Here is an 18,427-nt window from a genome sequence, read left to right as displayed (position 1 = left end):
ACGATACCGTACCCAACGTGACATGATGTGGGCAACCGATTGCCTTGACGTCATGTTATGTTTGGCATGTTTTAATTACTGAGAACTACCACTTTCTACGAACGCTGTACGATTAATTTATGAATGTGGAGGCAAGCAATCAATTAGCTAATTTAGTTGATACCAGTATAATTGATGAGTGGCATTCTTTAGTGAGCATATGATGTCTACGTTTCAAATAAACACTGTCGCAGCATGTTTGAATTTACCTTGCTCTCTGCTGGAGACTGACTTCAGACTACTAGTTGCATCCTGTGACCTACGATTACGAGCGTGCTTGACTCCATCTGTGCAACACAGAAAAAGGTGCAAATGTGGGTGTGTGGCGCAAATTAGATACAATCGTGGAAGAAGTAATGATTAGTATTGAACTTCCACCGCCTACTTATTTTATACAACAGTTTGACCCTGATTCCCATCACTTTCCATTTAAGGACGAAACCTACCTCGAGCACATTTTTGAAACGCTTTATCGTAGTACATAACGGCAATGTACACGATATACAGCAGCACCAGTATCAGCGCTTCGTACCATTCGACCCGCTCGTCATGGATGATGCAGATCAGGATTGCCACCGTAATTCCGTACGCCAAGCAATCCCTCGTTAGAGGCCACCAGTCCAGGGGAACTACCTGAAATGCAATTTAGCCTGTGCTGTGAGTTGAGAAGCAGTGAACAAACTAACGGAAGGAAGAACTTTGCTGGGACTAATTAATACATACCATCCCGGCACCGATCCCACAGCAGGCAGCCACCGCTAGGATATTGAAAACTGCGGACCCCACTATGGTGCCGACACCGATATCTCCCTCGGTGATAAACGTCCCGATTACGTTCACAAACAGTTCAGGCGCCGACGTCGCCGCCGCCATAAACGTCGCCCCGGCCACGTCGTTGGACATGTTAAGCGCTGAAATGAGATGGGCACACCTTCAGGGTTAGTTTTTGACATTAAAAATGTCTTTCTCCGCTATCTGGGGCTAGGTGTCATTCCAAAATCTAAAATATCTCCTAAGTAACGAAACTGTGTAAGCCGAAACGGTAATATTTTAACATTCGTGCAATAAAAACAGTCAATTGAAAATCGGTCAAATTACACGGTTCACGAAAAAGGCAAAATTGCTATTCATGAGGCAAATTTTTCAAGAAGATCCGTCACACATTTATTCGTTCACTTTAATTTTTCAGGATAACTTTTTGCCTTTATCATAAAGAAAGGTTATGCAATCACTCGAATCGATATTTACAAAATTGATGTAAAATGAAACATATAACACTCCCATTGACTGCGACTGATTTTTATTCACATCTCACTTTTGGTTCCGGAGTTGTAGATTAGTTAGTACGGTCCCATAGGAATTTCCCATATAAACAGTTACAATCGTAATATCTCAGAGTTTAAAAATCTTCTGAAATGGACATCAAATTACTTTGCTTCGCATATCGAGATCACTGATGGCCAATTAAAGATGCTTTGAAATTATTGCCCACTATCGACAATTCCGGAAATTCCGAGGCTCGGACATATTCCAAAATTAGTGTCACATCGGCAATTCGGTGAACACTGAACCGATTTTCACAAACCAAGTATCAAATGGAAAATATAAAATGCGGTTGGTTGCACCTCCCATCAACCCTCCTCTCCTCCTCCTATTCTTGGGAAGTTTCGTTGGCCACATGACCATCACAAAATGTTCCAACAGTCCCGAAAAAATGGCTATCTTTCAAAATTAACAATCTCACATCAGTTTCTCGAAGATGGTTGGGCCCATTTTCACAAAATTAGTCTAAATTGAAAGAGATATTATCCCCATAGACTGCTAAAAAAATCGTACGCATCGGTTATATGTGTTTAGAAATATAGACTGAAATTCGCATATGAGCCCGACAAAAAATTTGTTTACAAAGGAAAAATTTCCATAATCGAATTCGTATTTTTGATGTCAATAGTCTTTAAAATGCATGAAACGGCGAGATTTTATGCTACCCATAAAAAAAATTTTGGACAAAAATTGACTGTTTGGGCTGGTTTTTCACCTCTTTACCTTTCTTCTTTAGAAAGGCTATATAATCACTCTGAAAATCGACTTCTAAACTGAGCCCCGGAGGACCGAGTCTCTTACACCAATTGGCTTAGTTCATAAAGTTCGGTAAAAGCCTGTGTGTACGTACATGTATGTGTATGTATGCATGTGATCAACAATTGCACATCGATTACTCGGAGATGGGCGAAACGGTTTTAATGTAGAATACATTTAAGCTTTCAATATAGGGGTCCCGTTTCAAAATGTCGAACGTAAACTGAACCGAGTACACCCCAGAAGCGTCAGATTTTGAACGTTTATAACTTCCATTATACTTACCAGAATGATTTGATGTTTGGGCCATTTTGTCGAAAATATGGTCAGCAATGTTGCATTAAAATCCGTAGTACGAAAAATTGTATTTTGAAAAATCTTTCGAAAACTACAATTTTAAAATATCCGACCCAAACCCGTTCCTGATTGGTTCCCGCTAATTTCATGTACTGTACTTGTACTTCAGGAAGAATTGAGATTTTGGCAGCTTTCTATTGATTCACCTTGTTTGATGAATTATATTTCAACATCGGGAGAGAAGGTGATTATTAAGATTCAGCCGGCTCCGTGAACTGACTGTAACAATTAGTTTGTGCTAGTAACGAGGGCCAATTGGAATAAAAATCCCACACCCAGAGATCAGCCCTATCATACAGTAAACCAAAACTTAAATTTGAACATAATTTCCTCTACCAACTATTATTTTTATTTCCAACGGGTCGTAATTAGCATATACGCACACACGGAAAATCCGATTTTTAATATTTCCTTATTGGTTCCCGCTAATTACATGGACCGAGTCGCTAATTTTGAACACTTTTTGTTCGAAGCTCTTTATCGATGCAAGTGAACTGATTTCATTCGATGACCTGCCCATTTGGCTTAGAACCGATCACAAACACGCTATAGGTAAAAGGTAGTGTGCGAGGGACGTGAGCGTTGATTTCCTTTCCTTTCAATGGCCAGCCTCTTTGGCTTCGAACGTAAACTGAACCGAGTACAAAACCGGGGGTCGCATGCGAGTGCGGCATCATGCGTATGTTACACCCGTATTGGCGACATGCGCTCGCCTGGCCGCGGTATAGGAGGAAAAATAAAGGAAAGGCAAAAAATTCCGCTTGGTTCTTGCCGGTATGCAGTTTTCTGTCCATCGTTTGCTGAAGGGTCACTACGTCAAGCGTGTCGGTGCCGGAGCACCCGTCTACCTGGTAGCAGTGAATATCTTGCCATCGCATTGGAGCTGGCAGGAAATACTGCCCGTGATATCAAATAGATCCAATGAAGGCTTGTGCAACTTAAAAGCAAACTTTCTTTCCGAAACAACGAAAAAACAGCACTTTTCATGGCGACTATTTTCTTCACATAATGAATTAAATTATTTTCACTACGGGCCATGGCGCGAATAATTCCTCGTTACTGCTGCTGGTGCTGGCTATTAATACAACAGTCAAATGAATGGTGAGAAAACCCGATCCGCGGGAATACGCACTACTAGCATTCTCTCGTTCGTTTTCTTGGTATGTGCCTTTTCATTCCTTTTTGCTACTAATGCTAGTATAACCAAAACAAATATGTATTTTTCCCCCACCATCCATTTGGTGGCCAGTGATGCCACCCGCATTTTCAGCTTTTAAACAACATTCCAACAATATTTTCAAATATTGTTGTAGATTGGAACAGAAGGAAAATAGTTGGTGAAGGCAAAAGATTCTCAAATTTTTATTTTTTAACCATATTTATTCTAACGAATTATTTAAAAAAATCCCCTCAAAACGGGATATAAGATTTAATTTAACACTCTGAAGTGTAGTCACGAAACTCCGATTATGTCCCAGACAGTATCCACCCATAATTTTAATCTAGGAATCTGAAATTTTCGAAAATTTGTGCCTTTTCATTCCTTCTTGCTACTAATGCTAGCATAACCAAAATGAATATGCGTCTTTTCCCACTACCTTTTTAGTGTCACGTGTTGCGAACGCATTTTCAGCTTCTCATCAATAACATTCCTACGATATTTTCAAAGAATGTTGCAGATTTGAAAAGAAGCAAGATAGTTGGCGAAGGAATTTCATTTTTTTTTCATGAAGAATCATTTGAAAATTTCCCATTCAAACGTGATTCCGTTGCATATCATTAAATTTGAATTAACGTCCTGAAGTGTAGTCACGACACACCGTTTATGTCGCAGACAGTATTCACCCATATTTTTTATGATAAATATATTGAAATATACCTCGCCCAAATCACTCTTTATCAGAAAATTCTGATAAGTATATCAACACATTTGAAGTATCGGCTCCTTATGTATTATTCATCACTCCGATTATGTCGCAGACATTACCCACCCATTTTTATCACATATAGTTTCAAATGAAAGGTACAACGTACCCATTAGGGTGGGACAAAATAATCGTTTTTTCAGAACAGCACTTTTTTGGTTCCATTTCAAATCGTTTCGGCCACTGGTTTTGGCCTTTTTCAAGGGAAAATGTTATTTTATTTAAAATTTTGATTTTGTGTTTATGTATAACAATTGGTGTGAGACCAAATTCGCATTACCGGTTGAAAAAATGCAAGCGACCTTAGTATATCATCTCATAGCCGACATAGAATCCGTACTGTCCCCCCACAAAGAAAAATCAGTACAAAACACAACCCGTTAACCAAGTACAATATCAGTTGGACAAATAAAAATCAGCCTAAAGCACCGTTGTTGAGTTTTTGCACTAGCGCATCCAAAAGCATGAAAAACTTCCTGGTCGAACATAAGAATATATTATACATTTTGGAATCCGACAAAGGCAAAAGAATGGTGATCATGTACATCGAAGACTACGAACGAGAGATGTTGGAACTACTCAATAGTTCCACATACAACATTTTGTCCAAGGATCCAACTACAAAATATCAACGGAAAAACAACACGATTGTTTCAAGATTGCTAAACCTCAAACTGATCGATAAAACAACGGCCAATCAACTCCAGACCACTTCATCCATTTCCCCAATATATGGACAACCAAAAGCCCACAAACCAGATGTACCACTACGTCCTGTCGTCCCAACAATAACTGCTCCAACATACAACTTGTCAAAATTCATAGTCGATATTCTCAAAAACAGCATTCGAATCAAATATAGCATCAAAGACAGCTTCGAGTTTGTCCAGTATATAAGTAAGATCACTCTCCCTCCTGAATATGTTTTGGTATCCTTTGAACATCTCTGTTCAGCAACATACCAAAGGATTTGGTTCTACACGACATCATAATGCACTGGGACAATATAAAATGTAATACCAACATCAACCTAGATCTGCTCCTAGAAATTACCGAATTTTGCATCAACAGCAGCAACTTTTGTTTCCGTGATAAATATTATCAACAGACGTTTGGCCCCGCAATGCGGAGTCCGCTTTCCCCCATACTGGCAGAACTGGTTCTGGAAAACCTAATAAACACAGTCACGCAAAACTTTAGTTTCAAAGTTCCTGTACTAAGAAAGTTTGTAGATGATTTCATACTCGCATTGCCTCGAAATCAAACAGTCAACACACTAGAACGATTCAACAGCTATAACCCAAATCTGCAGTTCACTATGGAAGAAGAAAAATACAATCAACTCCCCTTGTTGGACACACTCGTCATACGAAATTCGAGTCAATCAATCAACACACAATGGTTTTCTAAACCAATCGCATCTGGACGACTGCTCAATTACCACTCATTCCACCCGATGCCTACGAAGATCAATGTTGCAGTCAATTTCATAAAACGAGTTACGGAAATCACCACCAACAAACCAGCAGATCAACAAAAAAACATGTTATATTTCAGCACCTTCGCCAAAACAATAAACCGCCTGATAAACCGTATCAACACAATATCATCTGTTTCAAAACCGTCCCCGAGTACTAGACAAATCAATATTTCGCAACATGATGTTCCAGCCATACAACCCAACATAGAAGCACCACCACAATCCAATATCGTCGAAAAACCACAACAGAACATAATTCCCGGCTCTAGTCCACTCCAGTAAACCACAATATCCATACCACACATTCCACAACTTAGTCCAGCAATAGCCAGAATTTTAAAAGACGACTATCCCAACATCAAAGTCCCGTGTAATTTACAACATCCCCCTGCAGTCAATGCCAGATGTGCTATATTGGTATGACAAGGAACCAATTAAAAGTCCGTCTCAGTGGACACAAATCAAATATAACCCAATACACCAACTTAGCAGAAAATAGGACAGATAGCACAGAAGCAGATATAGCGAGACTAGGAGAAAAACAGCTCTCATTGACCATGTTATTACGTAACAACACAGTTTTGATCTATTCAAAACTAAAATAATCGATCGTAGCTATCGTATCACGGCACTACCTATCTTGGAGATGTGCCATATAACCAACACACCCAATACTGTTAATTTCCGTACATATATAGACAGCTTGAGTACTACTTACGCTGGTATTCTAAATACTGTTAAAAGCTCCAACTCAAAAATCTCCGGCTCTCAGAGCAAACAACACATTATCACTCTTTCAACTCAAAGCTTTCTCCTAAATAACTTCACCCCAGTGGGTACTGTTGGCTTATTATTGAACACAAATTTGCCTACCATCTTTGAAAGTGTCGTTGAACAGTGCACTGTGGTAAAAAGGTTGATGTGTAAACTTACCAGTTTTACTCACCAGTAAGTTTAGCACCTAATATTTTTAAAAAATCTCCAACTACCACCCACTAACACTGTTCACCAATTGTTTAGAACCGTTTCATATGAAGCAAAACTTCTCAACGTCGATAAACGACGTATAGACGTAGAACGATAACATAGTAGTAATTGTTATACATAAACACAGAATCAAAATTTTAAATAAAATTACAGTTTCCCTTGAAAAAGGCCAAAACCATTGGCCGAAACGTCGGGCAGTATACAATACCCGTTCTTATTTGAAAGACCGAAAACGAAATTTATAAATATTTCATTAGCATACCAAAATAACATGATATATTTTAGATTTACCACAGTGGTATGTTTGGATGAATTATTCAAAAGCCTTACCTGAATTTCATGGGTGTTGGTAGTTTAGCAATAGAGCGTAGTGAGCGGAGAGGGGGGGGGGGGGGGGGTTATATGTATATATAAATTTGAACTGAAATAACTGAAATATTGTCGAGTTGAAATGTTCAGATGAATTCGCGTGTGTTTTTGAATTATAATCTAAAGAAATGGTTTCAATTTTATTGTTTTATTACAAGACTTACCATACATTAACATTAATAAATAAATCTATGCTATATTACTCCTGCATGAAGGATGTGCATCTGTTCACAAGTAGTGTATCCAATTTTGTACTTTTTTGAATCTAGAGGTTTTAACCTTAGGCTCGTTCACCTCTTTTCGGGTTAGAGAACGCTCTTTTGGAAAAATCACTAACCCTATGTGCGGGGTTGGGAATCAAACCCAGGTGAGCTGCGTACAAGGCAATCGATTTACCAACTACGCTATGCCCGGCTCCATAAATGTCTCAATAACTACCTTAGAATAGACCTAGGGGCAGATCACTCTAAGAATGTATAACAAATTTGCATCAAATTGAAAAAAATGCATTTAATTTTCATTTTTGCATTAGCTTTGCACTGCTTCGCAGAAAAGTTTGTTTAACAAACGTCCTACGCTGATCCACTTTGTTCGACGTTTTGTTAAATGTTGGGCTAGTTTTTCTGTAGGGTTTTGACGTCTTACACGCAACGCAAACAACATTGCACGCAACGCAAAAACATTGCACGCAACGCAAAATACATTATGAATTTCTATTTTGATGGAAATAAATGCATTTAATTTCGCTGATTTTTAAAAATGCATCACAAGTGATCTGTCTCTAGGAGCAGACGGTAAATTCCACATATGGAAAAAATTTGTGGGGTAGACAGAAAACCTTTTTATTTAACTCCCAAACTGCCTACACTGGTCAAGTTATAGTTATAGTTATAGTTCATTATAGTGTTAAGCACCATGACTTTTCGAGCATCGATTTTTTTTTTGGGCAGCCTAATGAACATGCAATTTTATGAAATACGAAAAATGGTTTTTTTCGCAATATCGCAAAATCGATATTCCATATAAAAAATTTTCAACGTTTTTTGTTTCGGTGAACCATTTTACTACGGAAATGATATAAATATGTTCAGGATACCCGAATTTTTGAAAATTTGTGAACTAGTGTTATTTCGATCTTAGTGTCCCAGCACCAGAAGTATCTTGCCTCGGATTAGCATCAGTAATTCATTATGATGCCACTTTGATCTATGGAGCAAGAAATGTTTTCCTCTTCATAAAACTTTTAGCCATAGCAGCGGATGGTAGGTGCGGGTTTTGTTTGGCTTTAAAATTTGAATGCGTCGCGATATGTTTGCTTATTTCTCTCCTTTCAACGCCGCGCGATGGTGGCTGTCAAGATCGGAATGCATTTTGCTGAAAATTTTCGACGAGTGTTTCATTAAATTTAGAAATACTATTTATTCTATAGATTCGGGTACGGAAACATCGTAATACATCGTGAAGGCACATAAAAAAGACCAAAATGGCCAGCGATAGGTATTACCGCTGAAATTGCATGGCGCGGAAAAAGGTGCACTAAACTTAGGCAAACCCAATTCCGTTTATATAAATTGTAGTCACGGCCAACAAGATAAACATATAATACACTCTAGAAAACGTCAAAACCATTGATTATGGTCCGGCAAGGACATTTGGTCGGTTTTAAGTCAAACCGGACTAAATCACAAAACATCCAAAAATGAGATAAGGACAATACTGGATAAATAATTTCTTCAGCTACATTCAACTTTTGCCAGATTTGAAATATGTAACCACAAACAAGAATTATGCCAAAAAAAATTCCAATTATAATGTTGAGGATGCTGCAATTCAATCTTTAAACCCGTTTTTCTCGAAATCAATATTTTGTCACTTAGTGCGGTCTGACTTAACACCGACCATTTCATCTAAAGAGCTGCGAAAACTCCGGGAAGGTAATGGATAAAAGGTTTCTTTCAGCGACATTCAAACATATCTGGAAGAGTACCAAACCTGTCTTCAAACATTGAGCCGGAGTTTTGAAAGATTCGTACTAAACCAAGGAGATAAAAGAGTACATGTACCTGACCCATACTCGTTTATGTCTTTGGTTTAGTACGAATCTTCCAGAACTTCTGCTTCCAACGGTTACTGGAAGCAATTTCTTAGCCTTCTGGAATTAACAATATAGATGAGACAGTAATCCGCCCAGTATCCAAGGAAAGAGGTTGTTCTTCTCTCATTGGTAATCTGCGATTTAAAAGCAACATTTCAATACATGGTTAGATAAACTCAAGGTTAAAAATGTAACAAATTCTGGATGTTGCATTCTGAGTTGATATTAACTGAATATGATTTAATTACAGAACCTGCTGAACCGGCAACATCGCAAAATCCTTTGATAAAACTTGTCAAACCAGCAAACGTAAACCCCAATACAATATGAAAGGATAATTATCGTTTGTTGCGACTAGTCTATCAGCAATATTCCGATGAGGTTACAAAGAAGAAAAAATTGTTGAAATAAATTTACAAAGAAAAAAGAGAAGTGAGATTGAATAAAAAGCGAGTTTATGAAGAACAGAGAAAGGGAACTGCAGTGTAAAAACCAATCTATTCTAAAACCAATGATGTAAATGTAATGAATTAATCCACAATTCGGACTCATAGCAAAAAAACAATCCAAAGGATAGATTCTTTACCACGGTTCAATGGAAATTATCTTCACCGCGGTTACCTAAGTTAACCTTATTCAAACGTTATCCTAAAATTGAGTAAAAATTATATTATGGTAGTTTTTCGTATTCTTGGACAATACGTTCATAAAACATCCAATAGATGTAGATGAGTTTCCACTTTAGTTGGGATCCTGCTAAATAATGCGCTGCGTTGAATTTGAAGCACCTGTGCGCAGAATTTCAGTCAGTGCAATATATGATGCGCGGAATTTGGTGCAACAACACATCTTACATTTTTACATAAAATTTGCTAGCCAGTGGGACCAATTGCATAACTCTAACAATTTGGATTGATTTTTCATAACGAATTTAGGTTTACTCATGCCTTAGGTGCGCAGAATTATGTGCCTTCACGGTACGTCGATTAGTGTTGTCTCCGTCAAAAATCGTAGATAAAGCTATATAGACGTTCGTTTCATTCATTCACACGATCCATTTTAAAATTTCACAAATTGTTTATTCTTGATATTATATCTCGATCATTACCACTATACATATTTTTTGTCCACATTACGCGCGATCGTACCGATTGTCGATTAAAGATATCAGATTAGCTCACAGTTTTAACAATACTTCCACGGCCGGCTGTTTGGAGTTCAAATTGCTGTAGCTTAAATCTCAATGGCCGATGGTGTTTAAACACAAGAAACATAACTAAATATCTTTTAGCTCTGAGTATTCGTATACTCGGAGACTAACCATCCCACCGCTTAAAAACATGTTCATTTTGTGGTCGTATTGCCTGCTTGTGGTGAAGTCTGTTCCTCAATCCAACTCCGCAATACCTATGAAAGCGACGCTGAGTCGGTGGCCTTCCTTATATAGATATTACATCAACATTTCCTACCCTATTTTAAGTATCGATGAAGATGATCGTGGCTGGCAGTATCGATTCTCATACTATTGGTTTACTGAACTCAAAAGAGATAAAGTTCATTCCCGATCATTTATCCCACAAGCAAGATGAGTTAAATTGTCTATAGGCAACATGATAATCGTTAGTATGCAATCTACGAATAGCACCGTGCTTCGCAACACAAGATTGCAAGATTCGCCATCGTTATTGGAGTATTAGACAAGGAAACAAAACGGTTTGTCGTGACCGGTGGCGTAGTTCGTTTTAGCATTTCTACCAAAGAGCGTCAGAGAATTCCTTAAGGGAACGCTTCAGTTTCTCTTCCCCCATTTTATATAACCCACACAATCTCCAAAACGGAAACACCTGAATATAAAAGAATTATGAAATGCTTCTTTGCGGATACGTGATTATCGCTATCAAACGGGAAACAATAATTGTGAATCATAATGATGAATGAAAAAACAATCAGCGGAGCAAAACAAATCTTTTAATGACTCTCCTTTCATACGGAACTCAGCAAACATGTTTGCTAGTCTTAAATCTATGTGCGTACTATAAATGACTCACCATGGCATATTTTTTCGACGGCAGGTACAAAATACTTATCACATACTACAGCCAAAGCTACAAATAAATATAAACTAGCGAGTGCGTGTAACACTATGGCCCCGTTCTGCCGCTGCTCCACGGTAAACAAGTCTGGCGGGAAGTCCTCTATCGCAGGTGGTGTACAATTTAGCCCTGCCGGGAATGGAAAGAAAGAACAACATCAGTTACTTGCACTTCTAATCATAATCGTAGGAGATGTTGACGCACACAATCAGCGCTAGATCGAGACAACAAAACAGTGCTGTTGCGTCACAACAGTGAACAATTTAACTTTCTTTACGTTGTGCGTCGAAGTCGTGTAGGAGTTGGTAATCTAATTTGAAACGCCGCAAACTAATTGTCGCATCGTATATAAGGACTTCGTGCATGACTTGGTTCGTTCATGCTCATTGCATCTGCAGGCCTCCGCTAGACAACAACGGTGGAGGCGCCTTATCAGTTATAATTGAAGTCAATTTAAAGTAATTAAAGGATACAAGCACGCGGGAATGGAGAATTAAAATGTTTTCTCTCGTTATAGGTACGCCTATGTCTATCGGTATTCATAAGAACGTGACGCTATACTTCGATACAAAAATCGCACAGTTGCCTAACGATTCCGATTTATGAGTTGTGGTCTTTAAAAATCTGCTGCAATTTTCATTATTTGTTTTCGATAACTGATCACTAAGGCTGACAATGCATAACATAATAGCTTACAATAGATAAGTAGATGATTAAAAGATGCAAAATATATCCAAATTATTTCTCACTTTCGCATTCAAGATTAGTTGTTTTGTAATTTTGTATCGTATGATTTATTTTAAAATAAATTAGTAATGTTCACTGACAAGAAAACATGTGATACAATAGCTATTTTTTTCCTAAAATCATTCCCTACCTCACGTGAAATAATCCTGACAACCTCAACAGTTGTGTACACCGGTGATACCAGATTGGCCTCTGAGTAGCTCATTTTCTTTGGCGGACTAAACAATTTTAATGTCACAGTAGCATCTTTAGGTGGGCGAGTAGATAGTAAAACATTGTATTTAAAAGTTTTCTTCCGCGTTGCAAACGGGCTGCATATATCATCTAATCAGATTTGAACACACTTTTACGAGGACAATATTAACGACATCCGACACTCCTTTCCTTTTCTTATAAATCGTAACACCGTTCGCTACACTATCAAATACCCACAAACGCTTAGCATATCAATACGTAGGTGGCAGAGCAGATCATGTCGGACGATTGCCGCGTCTCATGTCCCATAACGATGGCGGTGCGATCTGAATGCAGGAGGCAAATTGGTACCTAGCACTGCCAAGATAAAATCAAAATGTGTCACACAACATCGGCTCTGTTTGTTTTAGATACAATGTCTAACGTTAATTAACGCGACGGAAGTGTACGTTTACGACGGCTACGAAACAGAATTGGTTGTACAGGCGGTTTATCAAACATATCCGATTTACTGCCCTTCAGCAGTGGGCTAATTGTCGGCGGTCGAATGAGAGGCGGAGATTTTCTCACGCTGCTTCTGCACGTTGTCACGCGGCTTTGCTGCGTACTGCGAATGCACGTTATGTGCGAAGAAGTTTTTTTCTGAACGCAAAGTTACAATACAGATCTCAAAACCGACCATCATTTTAAAATCTGCAAATAAAAACAAATCAACCCACACAATATGTACATCAAATTTAAATTAGACTCGATATAGATTTTCCTTTTTAAAATGCGTTGCAGGCATTCCTCGATAGTAAGTACCCTGCATAGTACAAACATTTGGCTTCAATAGTACGCGCACCAGGAATCAGGAACAACATCAATCCGGCGCTAGCTTAGTCCTGGCACTAAGCTAGTGTCGGATTCTGATGAGACGAAATCGCAATTTCACAACTAATTTAATTATAGATTTTGGGCCCCTAATCCACAAAAGAGGTTTTACCCAGTTTTCTCGTTAATGGAGCATATCAAGAATTAGCAGCGACTGACTCAAATGGCTCTTTTCCGATGTTGATCGAAGATTAGTGCCTCGCCATGATTTGTCCTTCCATCATTTCCTGATGAGAAGGATTGGGGAAGTGGTAAGGTTAGGGATAAGGAAAATAACGACAAAGAGAACATAGACATAACGGAAGTATTCTTAACTCCCGAGAAAATAAAAAAAACACTTCTCGTAAAGCGGTTATTCAACACCCGAGGGGATATTGAGATAAGAGAACGACAACACCCCCGAAGAGATACTGTCATTCAAATGCGGCATAAACTATAGCTCTTTACCACACTGGGTTAGGAACAATAGCATACCTTTGAGTTTCAGCTCTTTGTACATAGGTTCATCTATGTAAGGAGAACCAGAAACCCTAATATGCAATTGCATTACTGCAGAGCAGTTACACATTAAATGATATTAAGGGGGGGTAAGGGTTTCAGCAAGAAAAAAAATCACTTTTTTGCGAATTTTTTTAAAACTTCGGGTAAAGCAAATTGACCAACACTTTTGTGTGTTATATTGTATTATTTCAAAAACATTCCGTAATTTTTTCATGCAAAAATATCCACAAGCGACTCGGCGATGAAGCTTTTTGTAGAACGTCTCTGGAAAAAAGATTTGCGGTGTTACCTGCCATTCAACAACTACTTAACCGATTTATTCCAAATTTTGCATACACATTCTATGTGAAAAATACCCAACCTCTACGAGTTTTGGAGATAATTTTTCGATTAGGGGGGGTTTTTTACTCATAAAATGGCGGAATTTTTCGAGAAAAATAGCAATTTTTAAGTAGTTTTTGAATGGCAGGTAACACCACAAATCGTGTTTTTTCCAGAGACGTTCTATAAAAAGCTTCGTCGCCGAGTCGTTTGTCGATATTTTTGCATAGAAAAATTACAGCATGTTATTGAAATGATTTACTATTATGTACAAAAGTTTTGATCAATTCGCTTCACGCAAAGTTTTAAAATAAAATTCGCAAAAAAGGTGTTTTTTTTCACGCTAAAACCCTTACCCAACCCGTCCCCCCTTAACAAGAAGTTAAGTGTAACAACCAAAAAATCTGTTGTATTATTTGCCATAGTTAGTCCTATGTTCAACACAATTTGGTGGTTTGATTGCAAATAAACATTTAGAGTCAATAACTGAGTTAATCTTGTCCTAGGTAATGGTTATCGAAACTCTACTCCATGAACGACATAACACGACCAACCGAATGAGTACATGATTAAAATACCTCGCCTCGTCGTCATGAATACAATCAATCATGCACAGACCACCAATGACTACGGTAATCATATCGGCCTTACGATCATCAAATATATCCACAATAGATGCCACGGATTAGTTTCACTATTACGCATCACTTGATTGGCAATCGAGTAAAGTCAAGTTTTATATCGATATCAAGGGCCACAACATGTGACGCATAGTGTTTCCCAAGAGGTGGATACGTGTTCGATTGTGAAAAATAGATTTTTAGCTATGATATTGTGGAATATTTTACATTTTATAGTTTCACTTTGGTGACTGATTAACCCCTATAGATCAGATGCTTCTGTTTTTGTTTGCTCAGCAGTTTGGAATCGCAATATATTGACTCGATCTGCACGTCCACCATGTCATTCGAAGGTTTGTGCCCTGATATGTTATTATTTTTCTAATGAGAACAAAGGGAGGTGATAGACAGAGGTTGGACAATATAAAATAACAACACAATTCAATCACAACACAAAACAGACACCAATTCGTCCTCCAATTCATTTTCAGTAACACCAGGATGACCGGGTTCTCATAAAAGGTTGATGATATTTGAAACGCTGAGTTCATAGATAACAGTTCGACATGCGATTATTACTTTTGATCCACAGAATCAAGTGCTTTTAGGACAGCCTAAGAGTAATAGCAAACATAAATTCTTTTACCACAAATTCCAAATTCCCAGTTGAAGCGCCGATTCTACACAACACAGAATCACGAAAATTTACTGTGCAGTATCTATCAAGCAAGCGGGATTGGTCTAGTCTCATTTCGCGACAGTAGACACTAGAAAGAATCCACTCGGACCTCCTGTTCAGTGTTACAAACTACGTATTCGTCAATTTGTCGCTCCTTACAGCCAGGCAACCATTCCTGGCGAAGAGTAATTGTCATATTTAAGGTTTTAGAAGGAAAACTAATTGTGAGTGTAAGGTCACTGGGAGCAAGTATATACCGATCCTAAGCAACCATTTAGGGCCAAAATCTTATATACACGATCCGTTGAATTGCTTCATCCCGATAAACTTAAAATAGTATGCAGAAGAAAGTGATTGTTGTTTCAAAAACACATGTAGTGTGATTAGTCTGTTTTCCTGTTTTTATTACAGTTGTGATTCGCTGATGGAACACTTTTTAACTGGACCGCTTTTTAGTTGGACTTCCACTAGTTGGACCGTTGTCCAACTAAAAAGCATCTGAACGTCAAAATTTTATGTCAAATTGACTTTGACAATTTATCTAACAATCTTTCATACTACTAATGTCTTCTTTGGAGAGTTTTTGACATTTGTCAGTCAGTCCAACTAGCGAATTAAATTCGTTAGTTGGACATAGGCTGTGGCCCAACCAACGAATCACGACTGTATTGTCTATTTTCAACCGGTCAAAAATACCCCCACGACATTAACAAATAAACAAACCGAACATCTAATGCAGAATCCGAGAGAATTCGTTTAATGTTATTTGTGTTCACCTCGGTATTATAAATTTAGATTACCAAATGTGTCAAAATTATTTGGTTGTCTGTGGAAGGATAAAATTATTTATCAGGTAACATCCTGCTATTTATATTTACCATAGAAAAGTTCTTTCAACAAGTTTAACAATTAATCTCATATTCGACCTGAGTTCACCAAAGTACTCATATCATACATTATGTTACTTTATCGAATCGGTTCATGGGTCCTACATATAGCAAACTATTTGTAGCTAATATCTTCAGTCTGCATCGTATTCCGATAGTAAACAAACTGATGATGTGCGTAGAATTCAAAAGTGGTACCATAAACGATTCAAACTATTGTTGTAGTTTTTGATCGCAACCATCACAGCGTAATTTGTGCCATGAGTTATAGCGACAATATGATCTGTTGTACACACCTTTTAGGTGCGATCATTGCACAGTGGTCTGACTTCAGATATTAGGACGGCAAAAATATTGGCGACAAAACCACTAGTTCAAGAGCTTTAATGTTTTTGGAACAAATATCAAATGAGGCATCGTTTGAAAGAGCGACATTGTTATAGAGCTAGCATGCAAGCAACCAGCATGCTACCAAAATGATGAAAACACGATGATGATGAGATACTAGAGAACCATTTTTAAATTACGGAATGCTTCTAGGGGAGGAGCGGGTGGTATCGACAATGTGACAAGTTGTGGCATATGAGGGAGGGGGAGTATGATAGAACGTTACGTAACAGAAAAACATTTTTTTTTTCCTTTTTTATTAACGACTTATAGTGAGTCAATCTTTTTTCCTTTTTTATATTGTAACGACATATAATTAGCAAGGGACTGGAAGGTGACGTATTTTTCAAATATTAAGAGCCATAGTACTCAAGGGAGAGCAAGGATTTGAAGTAAGAAAGTTTAGAAAAGCGTGGAGTAGGGTCAATGAACAAGCTTTTCTAAACTTTCTTACTTCAAATCCTTGCTCTCCCTTGAGTACTATGGCTCTTAATATTTGAAAAATACGTCACCTTCCAGTCCCTTGCTAATTATATGTCGTTACAATATGAAAAACATTTTTGTAAAGAATTCATTACGTACTAGGGGTGGGGGGGAACAAATTTGCGACAATTTGTTACATGGGAGGAGGGTGAGTCAATTTTGGGCAATTTTTGCGTTACGTAATTCATGAATAATCCCTAGGGGGAATCAGACTATTGTAGAAGGCGAATTATGCGGGATAAATTATAACTAGTTATCCTTCCCGTCGAACATAAGTCTATGTAACAGGTTTCTAATTAGAAAAAATATGGTGTTCATGCAATTGAAACAATGTTGTCTTTTCTGATAGAGTAAACAATTTTCAGAAAGAAATACATGATGAAGATCAATATTTGGAAAGGGGTAGGTACATGGAACGAAAAAGGTTGTCAAGCACTGAGATAGATCAATACAGTTAACCCGCTACTGCCCAAATTTTTGTTTCCCTTCAAAAAACTAGTCTGTTTTTATGATGAGAAAACCGAAAAAACATATTGCCGGTTTACGAAAGTTACGGATTTTTCAGTTAAACCTCAAAACATGTAACCCGCCAAAAGGCAGGGTTGAGCAGCTGGGCCAACAAAAATCTTTATACAACTAAAAGATTTAAAATACAAAGTATACTTATAAAGTTAAAGGTATTTTAAGACAAATAAGTTTTTTACACAAAAAGTTCAATAACTCTGTAACGGTTGAGATTTTATGGTATGTGTAGAACAATTTTTTTCTCGAAATATGAAAGTCTATCACCCCCGAGAGGTTCTTAACCATGAACCAAACACCCTGTAAATAAAAATATATAAAAATGAAATAGTTTCCGTATGTTATCGTATAACTCAAGAACGACATAACGGATTTCAATGATTTTTGCGTTATTTTGTTGGTAATTTTCTTTGGACAGTTTTTTGGCTTAAAATAAATATTGAAATTTTCTTAATCCACCCATCAGTGCAATTGTGCTTTTCTCGTATATGCACCTTTTTTATCTCCATACATAAAAATGAAATGGGTTCCGTGTGTTATCGCATAACTCAAGAACGACAGGACGGGTTTCTTTGATTTTGAATATTTTCTGTGGAAGGTTCTCTGGCAGGAACACAAAATATTGAAATTTACTCAATCCACCTATTTGTGCAATTGGGACATTTTTAGTTTAAGATTATTTGCATAGTTTGCCATTATATGGTGTCACGTAATAAAATGTCATTGGTGTGTTATTAAGTTCCAGTTTTCCCGTGACGGTACTTTTTTGTTAATAAGTTGTACTTTAT

At 37.6% G+C, this 18,427-nt stretch overlaps 1 protein-coding gene across 1 annotated transcript in view; it reads right to left on the bottom strand.

The window, feature by feature from the left end:
- Window positions 1-11,553, bottom strand: part of LOC131695302 (sodium/potassium/calcium exchanger 3-like) — a 44,561-nt gene extending 33,008 nt beyond the window's left edge. Inside the window, exons 1-4 of the mRNA XM_058983771.1 lie at window positions 11,380-11,553; window positions 763-950; window positions 486-672; window positions 249-326 (exon numbers count right to left, since the gene is read on the bottom strand). Coding sequence (XP_058839754.1) covers window positions 249-326; window positions 486-672; window positions 763-942 — 445 coding nt within the window. The 5' untranslated portion in view covers window positions 943-950; window positions 11,380-11,553. The remainder of the gene's footprint in view (window positions 1-248; window positions 327-485; window positions 673-762; window positions 951-11,379) is intronic.
- Between the last annotated feature and the right edge of the window lie 6,874 nt (window positions 11,554-18,427).

The sequence above is a fragment of the Topomyia yanbarensis genome, unplaced genomic scaffold (assembly GCF_030247195.1).
Source record: "Topomyia yanbarensis strain Yona2022 unplaced genomic scaffold, ASM3024719v1 HiC_scaffold_34, whole genome shotgun sequence".
NCBI lineage: Eukaryota > Metazoa > Arthropoda > Insecta > Diptera > Culicidae > Topomyia > Topomyia yanbarensis.
Note: the sequence above shows the minus strand (reverse complement) of the source record. Positions and strands in the feature narration are given on the sequence as shown.